This window comes from Sphaerodactylus townsendi, linkage group LG02 (assembly GCF_021028975.2).
Source record: "Sphaerodactylus townsendi isolate TG3544 linkage group LG02, MPM_Stown_v2.3, whole genome shotgun sequence".
Classification (NCBI taxonomy): Eukaryota; Metazoa; Chordata; class Lepidosauria; order Squamata; family Sphaerodactylidae; genus Sphaerodactylus; species Sphaerodactylus townsendi.
Genome location: NC_059426.1, coordinates 169,754,852 through 169,781,814, shown reverse-complemented (window position 1 = coordinate 169,781,814; position 26,963 = coordinate 169,754,852). Strand labels below are relative to the sequence as shown.

The window sequence follows — 26,963 nt, the reverse complement described above, 5'->3', positions numbered from 1 at the left end:
AGACTGCGTACGACATAATTCCTACTTCTAACACAACTGTTAGCTCCTTAATTATCAAGAGCTCTACCTAAATCAATGAAGTTCTGGCAGGAAGTCAAGGGCTCCACCTGTGCAGATCCATAATCAAACCAGTATGCTCGCATTAAGAGGCAAACTGCCACAAAAAAACCCTCTATGCACTTGTACAAGTTACCTAGTGAGCAAATCACAACCCTGCAGATATAAACTGTATGCTATTCTCAACTGTTCGTCATGTAGCTGTTTCCTCTTTAATTCACTGAGAGTACCCACAGATTTCAGGTGCTGGATACATGAACTTCCAGAATCTCTCTGAGGTCCTCAAATCTTGGCACAAACAAAGGCCCACGGATCGACAAGAACGCTTCCAACAAGCATCCTCACAACAAAACACATCCTTCCCCACACACCTACAACTTCCCTTTAAATATACAATTAAACTTTAGTTCTATCACAGTTGATTGTGGCTACCAAAAGAAAAAAAACTTGTTTCTATCACAAGGTGATAACTAGAAACAGTTTCAAGAGAAGAGAAAACAAGCAAAACTAAAGGGCCTTCTGCAGGGGCCATCTTGTAAATGGGCAAAAGCAACCACTGGCCATACAGGTGCCTTCTCTGTTGGGGCCCCACCTTATGGAATGGTCTGTCTGAGTCGGTCAGGAAGGCTTCTACTCTCTTGACTTTCTGCAAACGACGCAAAATTAAACTATTCAAGAGAGCTTTTCCATGTGGGAAATAGGATAGCTCTGTTCAAACTCCTCACAGAACTACATGGACAAATTATTAGGGAGTCTGGTCGACACAACTGCTGTAATTTGGATCCTACTATGTAATGTTCCACCATTTTATGTGTCATATTTACACTTTTTTTGCCATCAAGTCGCATCTGGCTTACAGCAAGAGATGTTCCCAGGTGCTGTGCCATCGTAACCCTGAATATCTTTGGAGGTCTCCCATCCAAATAATTGTGAGGGTTGACCCTGCTTAACTTCTGAGACCTTACAAGATCAGGATAGGGGCTCTGTCCAGCTTTAATTCCAAACCGTAGCTGAAAAGATAGGATCAAACCAAACTAACATGATTCAATTAATACTTAAAGTTTATTAATATCTTACATTGCACCCACCTCCTTTTACAGTCCATTGAACTGTACTTCTTACAATAATAAAAAATACAATCAATGCTATGGTAATTTTGATGAATACACTAAAAGATTAATACAGCGGACCTCGGTTTTCACTGGTAATCCATCTGGCGACACTCGGCAAAAACCGAAACTAGTGAAAACCGAAGCTACGCCATTTGCGCGTGCGCGATGCAAATGGCGTAGCAAATTTACGCAAAAAGCGTAAATTTATGCAGTGTAGCAAATTCATGCAAAAAGCGTACATTTACACAAATGATGTAGCTGAAAATGGAGGTCCCCGGAGAACACAGAGGCAAAAAAATGGCCAGGGGCGACCGGCGAAAACCGAAGGCAACGATTACTGAGATTCCGCTATATAGAGAAAAGAGTTTTAGATTGATACCCACCCTTCTCTCCTGTAAGGAGGCTCCAAGGGGTTTACATACTCTGTTCCCTTCCTCTCCCCATAACAGACACCTTGTGAGGTAGGTGGGGATCAGAGAGTTCCAAAGAACTGTGACTAGCAGCCCAAGGGGGAACGTAGTAGTGCAGTAACACATCTGGTTCACCAGATAAGCCTCTGCCACTCAGTCAGAGGAGTGGGGAATCAAATCTGGTTCTCCAGATTAGAGTCCACTTGCTCTTAACCACTATACTATGCTGACTCTCAATAATGAATCTTATATTAACATGGTAGAAAATAATGCATCTGCCATGATAACGTAATATACAATAATGCATATTAATATAAGATGCAATAATGCATTTTATATTAACATCCCAGAAAAGCTAATACTGCTGTTCAAAGGAATCTTTCATCATAAGGACATGTTTTTGAAAACTGACAAACTCCCAACATAAAAAAAAAAAATCCCGAGGCTTGGTTTGAAATTGTGATTCCAATCACACAATGAAACAGTTCTAGAAAACTTCAAATAATGGCTTGGATCCTATGTCTCCTTCCCACTAAACTGGATTTTATAATTCTCTTTTACTAAATCTTCCTTCAAGGAAGAGGAAGAAGAACTTCTTCCACTGGAGAATGATTTTCTGATGGAGGAAAGTCCTTCTAGGTTGAAAGAGAGCTTTTCTATTGGGAAAAACTTGGTAGAAGGGAATCATATGATCAAACCTGATAAAATTAGCCAAGGATTGTTGACACAGGATTTAGATACTTCTAATAAATTGTGTGTCTGGTCACTAAATTTAGTCTTGCATTTAGTTGCAGCTGATTTTACTAATCTACTGTTTGTATTTTTTTAATGCTTTGTGTGTCATACTGTGATTTTTAATAGTAAGCTGCCTTGAGTAGGACTCTGAAGATGCGTCATAAAATGTTTTAAATAAACAAAATTGTGTATGTTTGTGTGTATAAGAGAGAGAGAGAGATAAGATAGCTGATGTGTGGCAACCCCTTAGGAGTTTCAAGGCAAGAGATTTCAGAGGTGGTTTGCCATTGCCTGCTTCCGCGTAGACTGAGAGAACTGTGAATAGACCAAGGTCGCTCAGCAGGCTTCATGTGTAGGAGTGGAGAATTTAACCTGGCTCGTCAGATTACAGTCTGCTGCTCTTAATCACTACACCAGGCCGGGGGGGGGGGGGGGGGTTAGCTTTTATCCCTAGAACAGCATATCTCAGAATATGGGCTACTCTCATGCCAATTCAGTTAACATGAAAATGAAGCCTTCCCAGTTTCCTAGAAATTGGGGCTGGAACATGCTATCTCAGAGGACACGGACAGAATCAGAACTCATGAACTCACAAAGCCACTGCTCGCTTTTAAAATAAAGCTGATGTACTCTGTGTCGTTTGATTTTGAGGACGCAAAAGACAGAATCGTCTGTGGCACATGCAAGGTTTCCCCCACACTTTGAAATAAGGATGTCTGGCACACAACAGATACTGGTAATGAAGAAAGGGAGGCCTTGGAGGTGAGTCACAATACATTTTTTTTTCAAAACAAAAATTGTTGAAGTTTGAGAACTTGTGCCCTAGGGGTTATCACATAAGGTGGCAATGAAGAGGTGGGTAATTTTTAAGAATCGTAGTGGCTGGGTTATGAAAAATTCAGTTGCTGTATTAGGCGAAATCGTACAAAATATACTCTCTAACCATTTAAACATCACCCAAAATGTCACCTGTAGAAGGGTGCGGCTTAGGGACCAGCCAGTATTCTGTAATGGTATATGACTAGTATCTGCAGAGGTCCCATTTGGAATTCCCACTCTACCATGAAAGCTCGCTGGGTGACCTTGGGCCAGTTGCCCACTCACTTCCAAACTTATCATGCAGGGCTTTTGCGAGGATAAAATAGAAGGGAGAACAATGCAAACCACTTCGGATCTCCATTGACGATAAAGGAAGTATATAAATAACTCACCCTGACTAGGCAAGCTAAACAGGGTCGGCCCTGGCAAGTATTTGGATGGGAGGCCTCCAAGGATGTCCAGGGTTGTCATGTAGAGGTAGGCAATGGCCACCTACCTCAGTTCATCTCTTCATCTCAGTTCTCAGAATGTAGCTTTGTAAGATCTCAGCGTGCATTTACTTCATAAAACTATATGTGCTGCTTCAACTATTTTGAGGAGTAGGTTTTAACTGCTCAAGGTTTGGGGGGTTTTAACTGCTCAAGGTTAGATTTCAGATTTTTCTGCAGCCCTGCACTTTCTTCAGCGTAGTACAGGGATCTGCAACCCGCAGCTCTCCAGATGTTCATGGACTACAATTCCCATCAGCCCCTGCCAGCATGGCCAATTGGGATTTGTAGTCCATGAACATCTGAACAGCCGTAGGTTGCAGACCCCAGGCATAGTAGAAGCATCTATCATCTGTCCCTGGCACCATTGTGTGGGGTTTTTGATCCACACTATAGTTCAGGATTGGGTATAATAAATGAGAGAATTGTATCCAGAAAATCAGACAACAAACCATCTAAAACTTTTTTGAGGATAAAACAAGGCTGGCATCCAGAGAAGGCAACTCAGGGAGAAGTTCCCTAACACTGCTATGGCAGACAAAAAGAAAGAGAGGAGGAAAGCACAACTCCTCGTCCAGACACGGAGTCCCTTAATGCAGTTTCTTGTTCTCTCAAATATTAGTTCAGGGTTTAGCCTACAATAGGAAAGTCTGAGAGTGGCGAATGACAGTGCTGTTTCCTGATTCAATGAAGCGGTGACCTTTTGCAGCCTAGACAGGAGCTCAAATACTAGAAGAGGGGATTTTCTGTACTGACTCCCTTTTAGGTTCCGGGGTCACAGTCCAATTAATTAGCAGATGATTTATTGAGTCATTTTATTAGGCCATTTTTTCTCATTCTAACCCTCTGGGTCACCTGGCTAGTAACAGGGTTATGTGATTGACTGATACCACTAGCCACAGCTCTGATAGATAAACATGTTCCAGCCAACTTAGCCCCTGGCCATCAAGTTTAGCCTTTTCTCCCTAGTTCTGTGGTCCTTTAGTCCCTTCATTATGGCTTCTACGGACACCTTTGGACCTTGCTACTCAGATGTGCTGCCTGATATGCTGCCGCTCAGAAAGAGTGGCCTTTTGAATGCTGGAGGATTTCAGTCGGAATGATAACATCTGTTATTTTGAATCAATGCTATTTACTGTTTGGTTAGTCCTTTCTGATTTAGCCTTTTGTTATTTTAATTCTTCACTGCCTATTATTCTTATTGAAATATTCTTGCACAATTTTAATAAATTCCTTTAAGTATACCTTGTGGTGTTTTGTCTTCAGGAGGCTTCCATATCATACAAGTACCTGGGCTCACCTAGCTACACCTACCAAGTTAATTGTTTTGTGAAACTCACGCTGTAGGTGGCCTACCTTGCGTAAGTGAGTTGCCTGATTTTGAGCCCAGGGAGCCTGGCCCCTTAGCTTCTGGCTATTCAGATAGCGAAAAAGGGCTGGTGGCAGCTACCAAGCCTGAGGTGCGAGGATTCATAGCCCAAGGTTTTACAATTTTGTGTTTTGCTGACTCATCCCAAAAAATCCCTTGGATTAAGGGGTTTCTGACACTCCTCTTCTTTGAGCATGTGTGGTTTGAACTGTGCTTCTGAGGAAAAGATTCTCAAGCCTAAAACCTCACTCTAGAAGTTTTGGAATCATGCCTCTTCAGTGAAAAAGTTCACCAGGCAAAGATCAATAGGTAAGAATGTACACCACCGTAAGCTCCTCGGACGAAAGACTGAATAAAAATGTGAAGCATTCTGACCTTTGTCTACACTCATTAGTTCTATCTGTTCACGGCATGCTCTTCAATGCCCTGAATTTTAGTTTTGGCATGTCTTGGTTAACAAGCCACATACTGGCTGATTATAGAAGAATAGCAGTCACATATTTAAAGTCATGTGACTGATTTCCAAGGGGGAAAACAGCCCTTATCCTTGCCACTGCCACCAGATGACCCCACCATTCAATAATGAGATAAGAATGCCTTCGCACAAGCAGCAGTCTAACAACATTAAATATTTGATCATGGTCTAACAGCAAAGGGTCAATTGACTAGCGTTCCAAGACTACCTCAAACCCACACTAACACCGTTCACAGGCAATCAGAATCTTGTGGAGATATTACAGCCCGGGGAGGGGGGGGGGTGTCCCCGCCCTTCCCAGTTGCTGCTGCTGTTTGGGGCGGGAAACCAAAATGTTGGGCAAAATGAAAATCTAATGAAATATTTTATCAAATGTAAATTATGTCATGAGCCAGCCCCTGGGTACTTTCCAGGATACAGAGGACTCTGATGCAGAACCTGACAACACCATGCAGCCAGAGTTGGCTGCTCCTGAGGAAGACCAGGCAGCAAAGCCAACTCCCAGCCCTTCCCTTCCTGATGACATGCAGGTGGAGGATCTTGTAGATCCTCCTAGGGAACCTAGTAATGTTGTGCTATGGTGGAAGCTCCTGCCAAAGCAACGTTTTAAAAAAAACCAGCACAGACAATTAAATCGCCAATAGTCAATCAGAAGCCTTGTGCACAGCAAAGACAGAGACTAACAATATTTCTAATAATATTTCTAGTAGCAGTACTAGAATACCAGTAACTGTCTCTAATTTACATATTTTTCTCCATGTTTTGACCAGATATTTAGTCTTAATGAAAGAAGCACCATTAGCAATATCTTTTTAACCCCCTTCGTTTTTATTTCTGACAGTCTCATTTAATGTTAATTTAAAAATTACATGAATAATTATTGCGTATGTGTGTTTTTAAAATATTAATATAAAACATTTGTAACAATATGTGCGTGTAATGATAAAAGTGAGTGTGATATTTGTTTATGTCTTGTGGCTCCCAGACATCTGACGTTTATTCTATGCAGCTCTTATATTAAGCAAGTTTGGCCATTGCTGCTTTAGCATATCTACAGGAACTGTCAGTGATGACAAATTATCAAAATAAGTTTATTAAAACACAAAAAAATTGCCAAGGTAAGAAAAACAAAGTCTTTAAAGGATATGTACATCGTGCTTTTACATGAACCAAAAGGAACGTAAGGATTTTATAATTATGCATATCTATAATAGATAGAAATTTGAAGTACCCAAAACGATAGATGTGTCTGGGTAGCTGTTTCAAAAGCACTTTGAGGGATGAATTTTCAGAAAAACTTTACTGACTGATTATACTCATTACAGAATAGGCAATATTTCATACGGGGCTTCCCCCTTAATTCCACCTCATATTCTAAACAAGCTCCTATGCACCCCCTTTTCCATATGTTCCTGTAGTTTCATTAAAAAAATCTGCCAGATGACAACCAAAGTATTTACAAATAAACTTTACTTCAAAAGGCACTCTCTCATCATGTTTGCCACCAGCAAACATAAACACCTTTTAGCATATCTTAAACTATTATCATCTGAGACACTGGGGAGGGTGGTCCTTAAACAAGCTACATTCTCCTAAACTAGGCTGGGGATAAATGATACACATTTCAGTAATCTCTACAACAACCCCAGAATGTATGAGAATGCCTTGAATACTGAAATCACAATACAAGTACTACTATTATTAAGCATTTATTCAACATGAAATGATAGCTCTTTAAAAAGTGATGCTGGTACCAAGGAAATGGAAACTTTTAAATCATTCCAGCAAATGAATGAGATCTGTAAGGATTTCAAATGTTACACAACACTTGAAGCTGAATGTTCAGATTACATATCTTCAGAATGATTTTCTATATGAGGTGTCTTCAACATTGCCCCATGGCAGACCAGCCTCACTGCTTCCAGATGTCTTCTTATCTTATTGGCCTCAAAGGCCAACATCACGTTTATACATTATCACAATGTGCTCGCTGCTTAACAAATTCAAGACAAAAGGCCCCTGCACTGAGGAGCTTACAATCAAAAACGGACAACAAAGAGAGAGGAAAAGGGAAATGCATGTTCATGAAGAAGAAGAAGAAGAAGAAGAAGAAGAGGAGGAGGAGGAGGAGGAGGAGGAGGAGGAGGAGGAGGAGTTTGGATTTATATCCCCCCTTTCTCTCCTGCAGGAGACTCAAAGCGGCTGACAATCTCCTTGCCCTTCCCCCCTCACAACAATGTGAGGTGGGTGGGGCTGAGAGAGCTCCAAGAAGCTGTGACTAGCCCAAGGTCACCCAGCTGGCATGTGTGGGAGTGCACAGGCTAATCTGAATTCCCCAGATAAGCCTCCACAACTCAAGCAGCAGAGCGGGGAATCAAACCCAGTTCCTCCAGAGTACACTTGCTCTTAACCACTACGGCACTGATGCTCCTAAAGGTGAGCTTTGGGGACAGGTCTGCAACAAGAGAGATGGCACCAAGCAGGTATCCCGAAATGTAGGGAAAGGCACAAAAAAGAAGGCAATATCAAATAAAAGAACAGGAACATTTAATATGGCCGTACAAATAGCAAAGATCACAGGTTGAGGTTTGCCAGGATCCAAGAATGCAGAGGAAAGAAGGGGAGCAACAATGGAGGATCAGGTAAAGTTGAGGAGTTCATTCAGCAGTGGTTCTCAACCTGTGGGTCGGGACCCCTTTGGGGGTCGAATAACCCTTTCACAGGGGTCGCCTAAGACTCTCTGCATCAGTGTTCTCCATCTGTAAAATGGGCAAATGTTAGGGTTGGGGGTCACCACAACATGAGGAACTGTATTGAAGGGTCGCGGCACTAGGAAGGTTGAGAACCACTGTCATACAGGATCCAGGGGCATAACCTTCATTCCAAATCATTTCGTTCATCTTAAGTGAACTTAAAACAATCATTTTTTAAATTGTGTGCTGTGAGTTTTCCAGGCTGTGTGTGGGCAAAACGTTAGGAGCAATAATTATCAAACTGGGGTCACACAAGCCTGGAAAACCCACAATACCCAGCTGATTCTGGCTGTGAAAGCCTTCAAAAGTACGCTTTTTAATTCTTTCATGAAACAGACACGTACACTTCCAATTTTCAGACCAGAGTCTTCCCCATCATTTATAAACTTAAGAACCAAATCTAGATGGGATGAGCGGAAATGCCCTTAGGGAGTGGTGGAGGGACACTGGGGGTAAAAGGTGCTGGCAGCCAGCTACTGCTCAGCTCCGTGCAGGTGAAAGCTGGAAGTCCAGGCCACCACAGAGCTGCACTGGTGTCCTGATCAGACGCCAACATGGGGTTTCCTGGAATGGAGCTGACATTAGTGGGCTTCTATCCTGAGTTTGCAGCTGGTCGTACCACAGCCCAGGTCCTTTGGGTGGTAAGAGAAGTTTTTTGCCTCCTCGTGTGGCTGGAAAGCCCTCTGGAGGTGGTGGGACAGCACTGCAGCAGCACCATCCCCAGCCGCCTGGGGATCTGGATTGAGCTGTAAAACATACATTCCTTTTTCTGGGCCAAAGTATTCCAGAATGAAAATTTGTTTACAGAATTCCCACGGAGGCACAACAAATAATGCCCCGTCTCCTGAGCAAAGGTACAACAAGCCAGGATTAGAAAAAAAAATTCCAGTATCTAAACACCAGCATTTTCAATTCAAATAGTGATGTAGAAAAGAGGACTCTTTGGGGTTCCAAATCCTGTAGGAGTCAAAACCATAATCTCTTCAGTTAACAACTGGAATCCCATGTTCTGCGGTATATCCACAATTTAAAACTTTTGTCTTGATACAGATGCTGAGAGTCATTTTAAATTTTGTTTGGAGCCAAACTTTTAATCATGTTCTATTAAAAAGTTAAAAATAACCTAAATATTAACTTTAATATATACTATACTTATATACTACTTTGAAACCAGATTGGCCCTCCAGGTGGCTTATATTTCAAAACAACTACATACAATTGAAACAACCGTTGCTGTTCACTTACAATTCTGATTTATATTGCCAATATAAACTTGTATTTGCAATAATGTAGTCAGCTACACATAATACAGCTGTTCTCACCCTTCCTAATGCCATGACCCTTTAATACAGTTCCTCATGTTGTGGTGACCCCCAACCCTAACATTTATCCATTTTACAGATGGAGAACACTGATGCAGAGAGTCTGAGGCGACCCCTGTGAAACTGTCGTTCGACCCCCAAAGGGGTCCCGACCCACAGGTTGAGAACCGCTGGCATAATAGATAACTGCTGATAATTTAGTTTCACTGTTCAATAACAGTTAGTGATCTTGATTTTTATCGAATTGGCATTTTTTCTTTGGTACCTGAGAATTACTTCCCCAGACAACTAACCAATGTCTTTTTGACTGGTCTTCCTTGTGAACATGTCCTATCCATACAGTCATGAACATGCAAAACTCAATTTTCTTACAGATCCAGCTTTAAAGACACTTCCAACATTCAAACACACTGTCAATTCATTTATTGAAAAGGCAACAGAACAAAAATGTCAGTAAATCAGGTATTTTATCACACTGCTTTTCATAATGGATGGGGCAGGGGGCCAACGAGAGTTTAGATTACTAGGAATTTTGGAAGACTAAAAATAAACCGGCATTGTCCTGGTTTTTAGAGACATTGTACTCAGGAGAAAATAGCTCAGAAGGGTTGAAGAGTCAGAACTGAGTACTTCATGCAACAACTGACAAGAAGCACAAATCAGAACCCTAAAAAGAGTGGAACTGATTCCTTACCTCCATACTATCAGGACTGCTGGCTGCAACAGGACATTAATTATTTCAGAACAGACACTGTTGGAAAGAAAGACTCCTTAGTTTAGGAGTCAAGAAACGCAGGAGAACCATTCCACCTTCTGCCATTTAGTTCTTCTAACCCTGCTGCACAATCCCAGTAGCAACTTAAAAGGATGCCCTTTAGCATGACCAAACTACCTCTCTGCCTACTTCTGATACCCTTGCTGTTTTTCCTCACTGGCCTGTCTGTATCCTGCCTGCTTCACAATCCTGTGAACCGAGTTCCAAGTCACTGTTGGAGGTGAAAAACTCCACCCCTGCCCACTTCAGATTATCTACATGACTTCCAGGTGTTGGTACTGACCATACAAGAAACACGGTACTGAAAGCATTCGGTTCAAGTTAGAAACACAAACCACACTACAAAGCAGAAATCTACTGAAGTCAGTGGGGTCAGAAGGGCATGATTCTGTTTAAGATTGCACTGCCAATGACCACGACAGAAGCGAACATTTTTAAATTTATTTGGTTATTTATAGTGCGCCTTTCTTGCTGAGATTCAAGGCAGATTATATAGTGCAAGTCAAGTACAATCAGCAGGATGGGAAATCTATTAACAGTGCCATAGGATTTGGATTACAGGAATCTGAAAGCAAAAGGAGTTGGATTACAGATATCTGAAAACACACAGAAATTTCAAACAGAGCTGAAGCAAAGTATGAGTTTTTAAACAAGATATATTAAGTCTGGATCACATTTATAGTGATAGGAAACAGTACAGTCCTATAGGTCCAGGTCTCTTTACCAATGCAGCTTTCTGACCATTTCACCACAGTACAGTCCTATTTACCTATGAAAAACCCTCTTCACAAGCACCAGAACACACTCACAAACACCTGCTAGGCAATTTATTTGTAATATAAGCATTCCCTGAGCTCGCTGGCTAACTGTTTCAGGGTGAAGAGAGCAATTAGATCAAAAGTACCAGCCAATAGTGACAACACCTGCAGCTAACCTCTATCTTGTTTGAAATACATTTAAAAGAATTTAAGCTTCTGCCTTGCAGTTCTCTGAATACAGTCTGGCCTTATGTTGTATCATACACCCTAAGAGGGCCCCACCATCTTCTCTACCACATTTGATATGATCACATGACTAATATCAATCAAGCTCTGCCACATAGCTGATAAAATCCCAAATCCAGACTCTTACATTCGATGTAAATTAAGAGAGTATTCAAATATATTTGCTCCTCGTACATCTAATTCAAACAGGAGGCGGAATCCTAATTACATAACTGCTGGATATTCTAATATCTTGCTAATGGAAAACGGACTACACATTTAGAACGAAGGGAAAGTAAGACTGGCAGATATAAAATTAAACATTCTAGCATTACAGCAGGATTATCCCTTAACAACCATTGCATTTATTTTTTCACGTTTGCAAGACACCCTTTGCCTTCATATATATTAATAGTTACACTTTCTAATCAACCACCGATATAATCAGCTAGAAAATATGGGCCTTCAATATCTGAATCACAGGTTCTCCAACAAGCTTAAGTATAACATACTAAAATAATCGTTGAACCCATAAAACTTTTAAGGCATGAAAGTGTCTTCCAGTCATCTGGGGCAAAACTATGTTTTAGTCATAATCGATGCGGAGCCGTACCTTTTAGCAGAGGCAGTGGCGTTAACTCGATAGGCTTGCCCTGAGACCGAAACTGGGAGGAACTCTGTGACCTCTTCTGTCTGGCTTTTCTGACGGACTTCCGAGAAAATCCGTCTACTTTATCCACTGATGGAGGAGTGGTTGGTGCTGAGGACATATCCCTACTGAAAGGAATAAATATTGTTAACATTGCCCGGTAAATATTATAGTTAAAATGTTACAAGAAATACTGTCTTTTCCTTAAAGTTCTTTCTATCAAGAAATAGTCCCCTTACTTCAGTTTAGTTTATCTTTTTAACTTAGCATGTTAGAAATGTAGGGCCTTCATCCTTTTCTAGTAATGCTTTGCTTCACATGACTGGTGGCCCCAGATGAAATGCACGTTATCATCCAATTTGTGAATGCCCCACCCGTCTGAGATGCATCCATCAACAAGGGGGGCAAGATGAGCAAAACAATGCACACCTGAATGCACAGCTACAAAGAGAGCCAGCATGGGATAGTGGTTAAGAGGAGGTGGATTCTAATCTGGAGAACTGGGTTTGATTCCCCACTCTTCCACCTGAGTGGCAGAGGCTTATCTGGTGAACCAGATGTGTTTCCACATTCCTACATTCCTGCTGGGGTGACCCTGGGCTAGTCACAATTCTCTCAGAACTCTTTCAGCCCCACGTACGTCACAAGGTGTCTGTTATGGGGAGAGGAAGGGAAAGGAGCTTTTAAGCCACCTTGAGTCTCCTTATAGGAAAGAAAGGTGGAGTATAAATCCAAGCTCTTCTTCTTCTACAAGTACAAGCCTTCCCTACAGGATTGAAGTGTTTGTTTTTCTTCTACTCCATATTCTGACTCGTTTTCCTTTGGGGGATATTTTTAAAGTTCTCTCTCTTATGTATTACAGCAATCAGACTACCAAGTCAAGGGGAAGTCAATTCACAACAACTTTAAATGGGAAACGAACACTATCCTCGTGTGAACAAAGTAATTCCACTAGCCTTTACACTGTTAAAATGCACGTGCTGGAAACTGACCAAATATGTATGCTAACCATCAACATACATCCTGTGACGGCAATATCAGCTCAATGCTGATTTCTGCAGAGTTTGCAATTGTACAGCTGATGCTATCACATCTATTAGCTATTTTCTTTTGTTCCCATTTCTAGAATCACAGGAGATAAGCATGACCTTTCGTGTCCAGTAGACCAATTTACCTCCACAGAACAATCTAAACCCCCATGCGGCCCTTTCAAGGAGACTTCCAAAGAAAACAACCCATTCCCTCACTAAATAGCTTGTTCCTCTAATGAACTGTTCTTAGTTTTTGGACCTTTTCCCAATGACTGGCCTTAATCTACCTTCCTTCAGTTCAGACAGTCTTGTGTCTGATCCTCTTAAAAAATGCCATGACCCTTCTTTACACATAGTGGAGCTCAGTGAAGAAGATAATAACTTTATACATTAATGTATTAATTGATTATTAATTTATCAAGCACACTGTATGAAAGCACCTTTAACAGTATAACTCTTGCCTAAGGTGAAATTTTTAATTTGTTTAATTTATGCTCAGAAGAGTTGTGATCATAACGGCAAGATTTTATCCAGCAAACACCAGTTAAGTCAATGTATGATCGATTACTCAAGTCAATGGGACCGCACACAAACTTAAGAACCTACATAAATCTTTGCAAGCCAAGGAGCATTAATGCAATGACAAATGCTGATGTGAAGATTCCTTGTCACACATCACTGCTGAAGTGGCAGAAAGGTTTTTTTAAAGCAACAGTGGATTAGTTAAATTCAATATATGAAAAGAAATAACAACTGCAGACACAAAAGGTATTCGTGGCCTTCACAAGCTCTTGGCACTCAGCAGTGAGAAGGGTTCTATGATCATGTCTATCTTATCATTCTTGGGACCGTTTGCTGCATTGTTATCCTGCCTTACATACAGCCCACGCTTCACAGACTAACAATGCTATGTTAACAGGGTGGTTCCCTGTTTAAATATTTTATACATAATGAACATGTGAGGGCTCCGTGCAACAGTTTGAAATTTAGCTTTGCATGAGTTGCACAAAACCAGTTTCTAACACATACCAAAATGAGGGAGGACTGTACTCGCAGGAGCAAAAAAATGTTATTTACTCTCCCATGTGAATCTGAAACTCTCAACATATATCACCCTAGTGCAGTGGTGGTGAACCTATGGCACGGGTGCCAGAGGTGGCACTCGAAGCCCTCTCTGTGGGCACACGCAAACAGATTGTTTTGGGCTCCATTATTAGCATTAAACCTAAGACTGAGTTTTGGGGAAGCAGTGTAGGTAACCCTGTTAAGCACTGTTAAACCCCACTGATTTTCATGCAAAGAACTAAAGTGTGATCCTTCACCTGGGAGTAAGCTCGGTTGCTGGTAATGGGGCTTGCTTCTGAGTAAACCCTCCTAGGGTCATGATTCACCCATTGGAAGAGTTGCGCAGTTGCTTCAAAGCAAAGCCACCGACTACCACCAAGCTTATTCCAGAGTAACACACGCCTCGGAGCCAACCCTTTTTTCTAAACTAAAACCTCAGTATTCAGGTTAAATTGCAGTGTTGGCACTTTGCGATAAATAAGTGGGTTTTGGGTTGCAATTTGGGCACTCAGTCTCAAAAAGGTTCGCTATCACTGCCCTAGTGCAATCTAAATAGATCTGCACCCTTCTAGGCCTAACTCTTTTTAGGAATGCACCAGTAGCGCCAGATTCTAAAGTATGCTTCCTCAAAAGCACACCAGAGTTGCACAGATCTAAATGTGCCCCCAAATGGCCCTGCGGCCTGGGCCAGCTGACCTTGGTGGACTAAAAGAACGGTGCGTCTCCGGACAAGCCACAGCCCCTTGGTGGTCTCTTCCGCCTACCCAAATGATCAGCAAACTGTATTAAAGGGCAGGTCCTCGAGCAGAACCGCTTTGACGGCCAAGATCACGGTGTCAGCGAGAAGCTTTAGCCACGCTTCCCCGCTGTAAATTTAGTAACAGTCCCCCTCTCTCCCGCTTTATAAATTATTACGGCCTAATTCCAAACCGACAAGCCTCGGCCATGTTAAGAGAATCAACAGGGATCATGTTGGGTGCAGCCCCTCCCTCTCCGCTTTCCCTTCAGCGACCAGTTGCTCCTGTGCAGATCTTTCAACACAAAACACCAAGTAACAGAATCGAGGCTTTATTTCTTGGGCCCTCTTTCCCCGCCCCCTTAAGCTTCTGGTTACATCCCCCGCCTACTAAAATGGGGCAGTGTTGTTCAGATTTATTTTTTAAGTCCTTTAAAAAAAAACCCAGGAGATTATTCGAAAGATGCAGATTATTAGGCCCAGCGGGGAGAGAAACAAGAGACGCGAGAAGGCGTTGGAAGGACGGTCTTAGAAAAGGGGACCCCCAAAGCGGGAGGGGGGCGGTGTCTGCGATGCCACTTTCCCCGTGGACGAGGGGGGGAGGAGGGGAGGAACGGGAAGCTGCAGCCAAGAGCCTGGATTCCGGCCACCGAGCTCTCCCCGCCGGCTTCCGGAGAAGTTACCTTGACCCCTCCTGGTAGAGAATCCGGAGACAAGGAGAGAAAAGGAGGCGGGAGGCGATCCCGGGCGGAGGCGGAGGCGAGCCGGGCGGTTCTCTGCCTCGCCGCGCTGCGGTCTCTGCCGCAGGAGGAGCCGCCGCCGCCGCTGCCTGCTAGGCCTCGTCGTCGTCCACCCCCGGCGCAAGGCGGCGTCAGGGCCGGCTCCCGGGTCCCATGCGCGGCCTGCTCCTTGCCCCCGCCCCCACCCAACGACAGGCCCGGCCGCCCGCGAGGCCTCCTCCTCCGTCGCTTCTCCGTTCACATTCCGGGCCTGCGGCGGTGAGGAGGAGGAGGCGGCGGCCTTCGGTCACCGTTTTCCCTTCAGCTTCTCCTGTCACTCGGCTCCGGCCATGGCCCGCTTCGCCGTGTCCGACTGACTGACTGAGGAGAAGTCGGGGGGGGAGGGGTCGGCCCCGCGCGTGCGCACTCGCTCGCTCTCGCGCGCGCGACCGGGGAAGGCGAACGTGCTTGCCTCCGCCGGCGCGCGCCCACCCCCGCTCCCCCCCGCACGCCCACTGGCCAACGGAATGGAACGCGCCCCCTGATTGGCCGGCAGGGCTGCTTCTCTTCCGCCTCCGCCTCCCCATCCCCCCCTCTCAACCGCCGCCTCCTTTTCCCCCTCAGCCACCCCCACCCCCCACCCCCCCCACCAAGGTCGCCCCTTCGCCTCAGCTCCGCGGCCTCGGCGGGAGCAGGTAAGGCGGTCGCGGCGTCGGGGAGACTCACCCAGCGGCGGCTCGGCCGGCCGCGGCCTCGCTTTTCCCCGCGGCTTCCGCGCCTTCGCCTCCCCTCAGGGACGGCGACGGCATGGCGGAGGGAGGGGACGCTGGCCGGCCGCGGGTCGGCTCGTCCTTCGCCGGGAGAAGGCGGTCAAGTCCGGCGGCCGAGGGAGAGGCGTTAGGGCGACGCCGGCCCCATTTTCGCACGTTACGCGGGTCCCCGCCGCCTCGGCTCCGGGCGCCTCCGGGACACGTGACCGGCGCCGTCCGGGTGTTTCGCCGCTGCCGGGTAGAAGAAGCCTCAGTGGCGGCGGCGGCGGCGGCGGCGCCCCGCCTTTCCTCTCGCTGCCAGGGCCTCCTCCGCGGAGGGGGATGGGGGGGAAGACGCGTGAAGGAGGCGGAGGAGAAGAGCGAGTTGCCACAGGAAGCGGCGCAGGAGCGGCGGCGGCGGCTCACCGGATGCGGGAGGGGAGAGGCGTCCTGCGTGAACGCGCCCTTGCGGCCCGCTTGCCTCCCGAGGGGTGGACCCGAGTCTGGGCTGCACGTGGGGATCCGCGCCACGGACTCGCCTGCTCTGTTTCTTTCGCCGGGGCAGACTAGAAGTCGCGGCGGAGAGGCTTTTGTCCCTGGCGGGAATCGGTTTCCTAGTGGAGGATCGTAGGGCGCTTCTGCACATGCAGAATAATGCACTTTCAATGCACTTTGCAGCTGGAGTTTGTTTGCTGTGCGGAATAGAGTTTACTGTGCGGAATGCGAAAATCCACTTGCAAACAATTGTGAAAGTGGATCTGCATGTGCGGAAGTGCCCTCAGAGCTGGGGGGGAGGTGCTTAGCTTTAATCTGTTGTTAGTACAGCATCCTGAGGTTAGTAAAGTATTATCAGCTTGCGAGTCGTTTAAGGGACGTGACTTGCTTTATACGCTCTGCTGTTGATATTGATATATATAGATAAATATAGATCTTAATCCTGCTTTGAGTGGTAATTCTGCTTTCTAAGATGATGCGACTTGCCTTTATCCTTATTCAGGTATCAGGGTTCTTGCTCCGTAAAGGTTTCTGAGTGGATTACATTTCTGTCAGCTTTCTGCCACTCATGGGCCAATTGGCCATGGTGGCAGGGGCTGCTGGGAATTGTAGTCCATGAACATCTGGAGAGCCACAGGTTGCAGACCCCTGGTATAGATAAATGCAGATATCCTGCCCTATTTGGAGGGAAACGTGTCTCCTTCCCAGTTTTATCCTCCCAGCAGCATTGTTTCGGGTGACTTAGGCTGAGAGAGGGAGGATTAGTCCAGTCAGTTTCTTTTTTTAATGCTGTCAATTCACAGCTGATTTACAGCCACCCTGTAGATTTTCAAGACAAGTGACATTCAGAGGTGGTTTGCCATTATCTGCCTCTGTGTAGTGTCACTGGTATTCTTTGGAGGTCTCCCATCCAAATACTAACCAGGGTCAATGCTGAGAGTGCGTGGCTGGTCCCCAGGTCACCCAGCAAGCTTCCATGGCCCAGTGGGGATTTGCAGCTCTGGGTTTGTCAGGTCCTAGTTTGACACTTTAACCACTACACCACACTGACTCTCAGTTTCACGGAGGAGTGGTGACTCCACCCCAGATTTCTTGGGTCTGAGGCTCTCAAGGAAAGCTTCCAGTGTCCATCTGAAAGGGCACATCTCAGACACATGTAGGTGAGAACTTGGCACAGACTTGGACCAAAATGAAAATATGACGGGGCAGCTGTGTTTTCCTGTGTTATCTGCATCGAGACCTGTTAACCAGTAGCATTCCTGCAGGTGATGTAGTGAATTTTGAGTTACAGAACCTAATGCTGGAATAAATTTTGTTAGACTTTGAGATGCTACTGTACTCGTGTTTTATTTGATGATATATGGACTAACACAATACTTATCTGGAAAAATAAAGTAAAGGGGAGATGTATGTGTGTATGTTTGTGTGTGCATTTTTTTAAACAAAGAAGATACATGCTGCGGAGGGGTATAAAGTCCCATGTTTTCCCCATCTTGCCACATTCTATCACTTAAGGAAGTGTTTCCAGTCCATACGTCCTGACCCAAACATAGGTAGCGAAGCCATTGGAACTGGGTCCCAAGCTTTTGCTGTTTTAATGATTTTTGAATGCTTTCTTCATGTGGGTACTCGTTCCAAGTAAATTTCGATTTGTGGGTCACTTTACCAAAAATATCAGGAACTATTGACTCAAGTCACTTTTCTCTCCAGTCTGGAAGGATGCTGCTCAGTAGCCTGACTCTTTTCTTTAAAAAAAAATTCCAGTGTCCCACTCTGCACATGAATGGACAGATATGTGCACTCCAAGGAACTCCAGGAGGGACAGAATTAGTGAATGGAGGTTAACAGCAGAGAGAAAGTCTGTTCACTGTTACACCTGTTTTTACTGGGTAAATTTTGGGGGTTTTTTTAGTTAAGTTGTGTGGGCAGCTCAATCTAAGGGTGGGGATCAGCATTTGGAACCAGCATGGGGCCAAAACATTTCTGCTACCGTCGGTATAAGTGGCAGTTATGCTGGTGGGGAGGTGTATGCAAGAGTTGCATTATAGCCGTAACACTACCAGTTGAAACATCACCTGTAAACAACAAAGATCACCTCAGAATGAAAACACTTGAGACTTGATTAATGGTAACAGCAGGTATAACAGGTGTCACCTGGGGGGTAAGGAAAAGGCAGATGAGGGGATGGAGGAAGATGGCAAGGAGGGTCCTGGTTCTTTTCTTGATACGCTGAGAGGTTTGCGCTGTTAAGTATTTATTCTCTCAGTTATCCTAAAGGATGTGTTTTTCCCTGTTTTGCCTGCCTGAATAAAAACGCTGTTTGGGTTTTCTAAGCATCCTGCAGCCAGGAGGTTTTTTTGGTTTCACTTTGGTTTGGAGGAGGAAACTTCTTCCGAGGAAGCCTGGGAGAAAGCTTGCTGGAGGAGTTTGCAAGCTGCTTGTTTGGCGTGCAAAGCTACCGAAAGGCCAGAACGACGACACAGGCTCATAAAGGAGGGGAAACTGGGAAGGAGGCAGGTGCTGCAGAGCTCCATGACACCCAACCCAGAAGCACCTGTCACCCGAAGAGCTACACCAGCCTGAAGTTGGATGCCGGCATGGCAGAGGGTGGAGTCAGCTTTCAGCTGGGAACACCCCCAGACCCAAAAGGGTTCCATAAGTTCATTTTGGGCTATGGAGGTTTTTCAGGCAGCTGGGGTTTTCGAAATCTTCGCTTTCTCCTTGCACCACCAGGAAGCCTTCTGGAGGTGGCACAGCAGTCATGCCATCCTCGCCCACCATGGCCTCTGGATTGGGCTTTAAGTGAGCTCACATCAGGCACATGTTATATAAACATATGTAACTGTCCCAATATGTCCAGGTAGCTGCCTAGTTAAGCTATTTGCCAGAAATCTCGGGCAATCAGTAATCTCAAGAATATGAGATTTCTTTTAAACTGACTAACCAGGAACATGTGGAATTAGTTGACCCAGCATTCATACAGTGCCATCCTAAGGAGGTCTACACAGAATCCTATACAGAATTCTATTTGATAGGGCTTATTCCCAGGAACCTATTTTTAGGATTACACTGTTAACCATCTTGCAGCGTTTGCAATGAAGACAGGAAAAAAATGTGAGTATACTATAGCAGGTCTACCCTTGTAACAAACCAAGGGGTCATATTTACCGTACTCCAAATCACCCCTGAGCTTAGTGATACGAAACTTACATTGTACTTAGTCTGTAAACCAGCGATCTGTCTTTAGATTTTCTTTTCTTAGTTGATTTTCCTTTTCTTTCTTGGACATTTCCCATGAGTTCTTGTTTTTCTATATTAAAAAAAAACCAGAAGGTTGGCTTCAGTATGATTATTTGTCAGATATTTTCTGCCACAAATGCACCACTTGTGCCATTTTATGCTTGACTTAAATATATTTGCGGATAATTTAAAAAAAAACCTGTTTGTGATGATCTGGCAGCAGAATAAAGAAAGTTCCATTGGAACTAAAAATGCATGTTCACCTGTTGAAACTGTTTGGTTAAAAAAAGTACACAACTACTAAAGATGCTGTAAGGAATATGCCTGAAATTATTCTGTACATTCTTACATGTCTGAAAATATAGTACACAGAAAAATACTATATATTTATAAAGATATTTAAAACTTCAGAGGCAGGTAGTTTTATTTGTTTTTGCAAAAGGAAGAAAAAAAATAAGGAATGAAGAAAGATTTGAGTGCCCACCAATCCAAGCACCTAAAGATCAGTCTGCTCTGCCATGCAAGTGCCCACACTTATTTCCTGGGATTTATGACATCACTTATGACATAAGTGTCAAACATTTGTCATATGTAAGTGTCATTTGTGTCATACAGAAAAGTCAAAATATAAAACCCAAAGGGACACGCTATGGTTGAATATCCCTTCAATATACTTGATGCACCATGTTACAATCACGGTCGCGGTACCAAAAGTGAAGACTATTCCCACCCATGGTCATTGTATGTATGAATAAAATGAAATTTCTGATAATCAGTTGGCTCAGAGTAGAATCTCTAGTGAACTGTACAATTAACTATGCAGTATCAATCGGGTCCGGACGCCTCCCATAAAATGGATTTTATATGGGTTATAATGTTGCTGCTGGTTTAATAGCATTTTAACTCATTTTTGATTTGTTGGATTTGCTGTATTTTATCCTGTTATTGTTTTATTGTTCACCGCCCAGAGCCCTTTGGGGATTAGGCAGTATACCAAATCTAATAAATAATATAATAATAATAATAATGTTTGAAAAGTTGTTGCGTAAATCTTAAAATGTTTTTCAGAATTCTAATTTTTCTTGCCTGTTAGCCGACAGTGTTTAAATATTGTCTGGCATGTTTCCGGAAAGGCTGTCCTAACAGGAGCAGTTCAGAACTTCATGGCTACCATAATCACCATGAAACTGTCCTGGAATATTCTGGTACCCATGCATAGAGAAGGTCATATACCTATTTTGATGTCCTTTGGGGTTAGATACATGACTTGGTAATGGGAGAATTTGTATTCTCTCCTTTTCGTGGGCCAGTCGCGTAGTGCCAATGGGACGGGGGTGCCCTACCCCCAGGGGTGCATCATTGGGGTCATGTGGAGGGCAGAAAATCGCCTTCACACCCCTTCCCCCGCCACCACCACCCCAACTTACTTTAGTTCCTCTCTTCTGCCCCTTAGTTCCTCTCTCCTGCAGCCTGGTGAGAACTATACTTCCCAGGAGATCTTGCGGGGTGCCACAGGGGGTGGGCACCATTCCCCCCTCCATGCCTCTGTCCTGGGCCAATTATTATCTGAGGAGGTTAGACTTGTGGATGCTCAGAACCTCCACAAGAGCCGGCGGACAATTAGGATGGTCTGTCCTGGGAGGTTGTTGGATTCAGAGAGGTTGCTGATGTCTCCTGGGGATTTTCCAGTCAGCAAGTTTGGCACTGTTGCCGCAGCCCCGGTTGACTTGTGGAATACAGCGATGAGCCAGGTTGTGGACACGATTGCCCCCTGGCACCCCGCTCCTTCCACGGAGTCTGGAATGCGCTTTGGTTTACTGGGGAGCTTGATACGATGAATCAGCCTGGCAGACGTTTTGAGTGCAAATGGAGAAAAACTTAGCACAGGGACAAGCATGCCCAATTTTCTGCCACAACAGCACCTACACAAGCCATCCAGTGGAGCTTTTCTGGGTTCCGAAGGGACTTTTACCTCAAACCCCAAAGGAGTCCACTGTAATTTCTTTGCAATGCTGGGTTGGCTGGCTGACTTAGTCCTGGGGGTAATAAATCAGTCTGTTGAAGAGGTTATAGTTAACCCCGTGGATTATTTTAACCATGGTTAGTTTGTGAAACCAAGGTTCTGCTTACAGCCCATCGTTCAGATTATGGTTTGCCTTGATTAGATTGTGTTCAGCCCGGATTATGGATTTTCATTTGAACCAAGATGTCTACATTAGTTCATCCAGCAGAGACGAAGTTAAACTAACCAGGGTTGATAAGACAACCCGAATTATTGTCTGTTGTGGGTTTTCTGGGCTTTGTAGCCATAGCCTGGTAGTTTTACCTCCTAATGTTTTGCTCACGTCTATGGCTGGCATCTTTAGAGGCGTGCTCCTCTGACTATTTATATTAGAGTTGCCTACATTCAGACAAACTCGCTAACCACAGATAGTGTAATCAAACCGTGGTTTCACACAATGTCTGAATCCCTTCCCAGCACTTACTCTGTGCTCATTTTTCCTTCCTCTTGGTTCTTCTTTGCCCCCTCAGCTGAACTAAGTTTCATTTGGAACCTCTGCTCTTTTGTCCGGCTGTCGCCGCCAGCTGCATTGGAACACTCAGGTTCAAAAATTCTGTGCCTCTCCCCCCACCCCGCCTTAGCGACATACAGTTTCCTTTAGGATCTCAGTATCAGGAAAGCGTGACTTAGTGGCCATGTTTTCTCTATTCGATAGTTGAACTGGACCCAGTAATTTAGCTGATCTACTATTTTCACCTGAACTGGAGCCAATCTGAACTGAAACTTTCCCCATCTACTGTACCGCTTGCTCTGAAGAAGAACAGCAACAACAACTGGATTTATATTCCTTCTTTCTTTCCTGTAAGGAGACTCAAAGGAGCTCCTTTCCCTTCCCCCTCACAACAAACACCCTGTGAGGTAGGTGGGGCTGAGAGTGCTCCAAAGAACTGTGACTAGCCCAAGGTCACCCAGCTGGCATGTGTTGGAGTACACAAGCTAATCTGAATTCCCCAGATAAGTCTCCACAGCTCAAGTGGAGAAACAGGTTTGATTCCCTGCTCTGCCACTTGAGCTGTGGAAGCTTATCTAGTGAACCAGATTAGCTTGTGCACTCCTTTTGCTGGCCTTTGGCCATATTAAAGTTTAAAGTAAAAGCTTGTGCACTCTGGTGTTTGTCGTGGGGGGGGGGAGATTATAATCCCCTTTGAGTCTCCTTACAGGAGAGAAAGTAGGGATATAAATCCAACTCTTCTTCATGTCCCACCACCACCACCAGGCTTTGTGGCTTGGGAACCCGAGGAAGAATGCAAATGAATTTGCATGCTTTGCTAGCTGAAAATGGGTTTATAAACTCGCAATGTGTTGGGCGCTGATAATCACATGGGGCTATTTTGTCCTGACAACAATCCTATGTGGTAGGCTGAAAGAAAGGTCCCAAGGACATCCAGTGAATGGCAGTGTTCATCCATCTAACAACTATGTTGCACTGCCTAGATCTGCAGTATTCTTCATTACCATTTAAAATATTGTTATGCACTGTAATCCTAAACCAAAAAAAGTTACATCCTACTGAACTTAGACTTACATTTGAGTATACTGTTCCAGACTTATGATCTGCCTTTAATACCAGATTGCAACAAGAAACAGCAGTAAAAAAAATTTAAAAAAAAATTATTGCAATGCTAGCATAACCTGAGTGCTTAACTAATCTCAAAAACTTATTTGGGGTTGTGTCTCATATTAGCTGCTTTTCTAGTTCATCATCTTCGTTTCCTTGCTCTTAAATCACATTTTATGGAACTGTAGACATTTTTTTCAGAGAGAAAGGTAAAATTTGCCTTCCAAATGCTGAATTCTACGTGGTCGGAGTGACTGTACTTCCAGTGTCCGGAACTATGCAAAAACATCCACCTATGGTAGTTTGTGGCTTTCCAGATGTAGTCCAATGCCGTATTTTGCCCTGCTCCATACAGGTTCTCTTACAATCCACGAGAAAACATCTCAGACCCTTGTAATCATGAATTATGCAATGTGACTAACAATGTCACATATGGCTTATCTACTCCTGCACTCCGCCTCCCTGCAGGGAAGAATGTGCGTGCCATGTAGAGTGTTCGGTAGGTATGAGTGTCCTTTTTCATGCTGAATACCAGCAAAAGCATGCTCAAGAGGTGTGTGGTTGAGCTTGTGAAAGGTCTCGTATCAGGGACTGAAACAATGCCTTCAGTAAACAGCCGAAAATGATCTCCTTTCGCATTCGACAACGTTGCGTTTGTCCTTGACAAAAAATGTCCTCTGGCGAAAAATGTCAAGCATCGTTCTTGTTCACAGGCCTTATGAACTAGCCAGTCCGTTCAATACCCAGGTCAAGGGTACGCAACTGTTGTGTTGAAATTAATTCTAAAACCCCTTAAAGAACCATTAACATGGAACTCGAACTGAAAGCACAAACAAAAGGAACATTATTGGTTCGATGACCTGTAATCTTTATAAGAGGACATTCACCATTACGTGGTTTTTATTTATACCTTCCTTTAATTATCAGAAGAGAAATTATTTCATATCTATCACAGCACTCTTTGTGTCTTCCTGTAGCAAGTCCTGGATTTGCAGCCAGCTTGGTAACAACACCGTGTGAAAAGTAGTCTTATCGCCATCAAAAGTGAGAAAACTGGCCATCCTGTCTGCAAGCGTCGAGGATGAGCTGAGACTTCCCAGCGTGGCTGTAGCACCCAGTCTCGGCTGCTTCCTTTTGGACATTCATAGTACCTTCTGGTTGAGTCTGGGTTGACCTGGAAAGCTGCAAAAGAAGGGAATGAGATGGGAGGAGCAAACCAAAGGCCCAGTTTCCCACCCCATGGCCAGTGGTGGGATTCTATTAATTTATCTAACGGTTCGTACCCCTGCTACTCACTCCTCCACCGCTCACTTACCTGGCTGCTCCAGAGGAACCTGACTGGCTGGGGTTTGGGGGGAGGTGAGGGAAGGTGGCAGCGGCTTGGCCTGGAAGGGCAAGCGAGGGGGCTTTCTGAGCCCCGGAGCAGTCTGTCACCTTGCCACCAGGCCGCTCCAGGTCTCGGAAAGCCCCCTCGCTCGCCCTCCCCTGAGGTGGTGGGATTCAGCCAGTTAACTACTGGTTCAGCCAAACCAATGCAAACCGGCTGAGTCCCACCACTGCCCGTGGCCATCCAAAGGGACATTTCTCTATTTTCACACTTTCACACGGGCCAGTATTTTAAAATGTAGCCCGTGTTGCTTTTCGGTGCAAAGACATTATAGTTCAGGATGGCTGTTGTGGAAGATTCTTTCCATCTGTTACAGTGAATGCTGTGTTGAAGAGTATTTTAAAAAAATGGGGAAAGCTTTGTAAACATAACAGTGGATGTAACTGCCGTTAGTGCCATTTGAAAGAACGCAGCAGCTTGAAAAGTGCCCCTTCCCCTTTATATAGCAAAGTTCTGGCAGGAAGAAGAACTTATTGTCTGGCACTGGACAAGTCAAGCCAATAAATGCAGTATTCTTCCCTTCATGAAGTGCCACATAGCTTTTGTACTTCTGTAAGGTGTTCAGAATACTCTGTTTTGTAAAATGGGACAGTAGCATTAAGAACTGTGGGCCTTTATTATCTGACTCACTATTATCACAGCACAACCTTTAATCTGGAAATACATCACTGTCTTCTGGATAGCTTGTAATTTTGGAGAAGGTAGGTAAAGTGTAATAAGGGCTATCAAGTCACAAGTGACTTGTGGTGGCCTCATTGTGTTTTCAAGGCAAGAGACCAGTGGAAGCAGTTTGCCACTGTGGACCTGCAGAGATCCTGCCTTCTTGGTGGTCTCTAAGTACTAAGCATGGCCAATCCTGCTTTGTTTCTGAAACCTAATGAGAGAGACCAGGCTAGTCTGGGCTATTCCAGCTGCTAAGTGTATTCATTAACAAATCGGAATAAGTTTTTCACAGGTCAAGCTTTCAGTTTCTTAAGATAAACACAGCGATTTCTATCCAACTGACCTCTATCAAAAGCAGCTGACAGAAGTGGATTTTCCCTGCATTCCCTTTTTGCCCCAAAGGTCAGTGGACCAAATGACTCATCTTTCCAGGGGACAAAAAGGACTGTCACGGGAAGAAGAATGCAGGGAAAATCCACATCTGTCAGAATTCACTTGGATCCAACCAACTGGGGCTTGACTCTAAAGGCGTCCTTGCACAGCAGAGGTGGATTCTACCCTCATGCTACCACTCCGCTGAGCTAAGTTTGTTGATTTATTAAAATATTTGTACCTCATCTTTCCTTTTGGATCAGCTTTGAAACCTCCCTCCAACTTAGAATAATTGAATCATAGAGTTGGAAGAGACCCCAAGGGTCATCAAGTCCAACCCCCCGCAATGCAGGAACACACAATCAAAGCACTCCTGACAACGGTCACCCAGCCTCTCTTTAAAAACCTCCAAACAAGGAGACTCCACCACACTCCGAGGTAGTGCCTTCCACAGTCGAACAGCCCTTACTGTCAGGATGCTTTTCCTGATGTTCAGGTGGAATCTCTTTTCCTTCATCTTGAACCCATGACTCCTGGTCTCTGGAGCAGCAGAAAACAAGCTTGCTCCCTCACCAACATGACATCCCTTCAGATATCTAAACATGGCTATCATGTCACCTCTTAACATTCTCTTCACCAAACTAAACATACCCAGCTCCTTAAGTCTCTCCTTGTAGGGCATGGATTCCAGACCTTTCACCATTTTGGTTGCATTCCCCTGGACCCGTTCCAGCTTGTCCATATCCTTGAATTGCAGTGCCCAGAACTGTACACAGTATTCCAGGTGAGGCCTAACCAATGCAGAATAGAGAGATGCAATTACATCTCTAGATCGAGACACTTTACTCCTATTGGCCACCGCATCTCACTGCTCATTCATGTTCTACTAAGACTCCCAGATCCATTTCACGTGTAGTGTTGTCAAGCACGGTGTCACCC

At 44.5% G+C, this 26,963-nt stretch overlaps 1 protein-coding gene across 6 annotated transcripts in view; it reads right to left on the bottom strand.

Moving 5' to 3' along the window:
* Positions 1-16,646, bottom strand: part of PPP2R5E (protein phosphatase 2 regulatory subunit B'epsilon) — a 99,965-nt gene extending 83,319 nt beyond the window's left edge. Inside the window, exons 1-2 of one of the 6 annotated variants that reach the window (XM_048485797.1) lie at positions 16,225-16,646; positions 11,912-12,075 (exon numbers count right to left, since the gene is read on the bottom strand). In XM_048485797.1, coding sequence (XP_048341754.1) covers positions 11,912-12,075; positions 16,225-16,307 — 247 coding nt within the window. In that variant the 5' untranslated portion in view covers positions 16,308-16,646. Of the gene's footprint in view, positions 1-11,911; positions 12,076-15,462; positions 15,919-16,224 lie in introns of those variants that run through there. The other 5 variants (XM_048485799.1, XM_048485803.1, XM_048485802.1 and 2 more) reach the window with 5 other exon arrangements.
* Between the last annotated feature and the right edge of the window lie 10,317 nt (positions 16,647-26,963).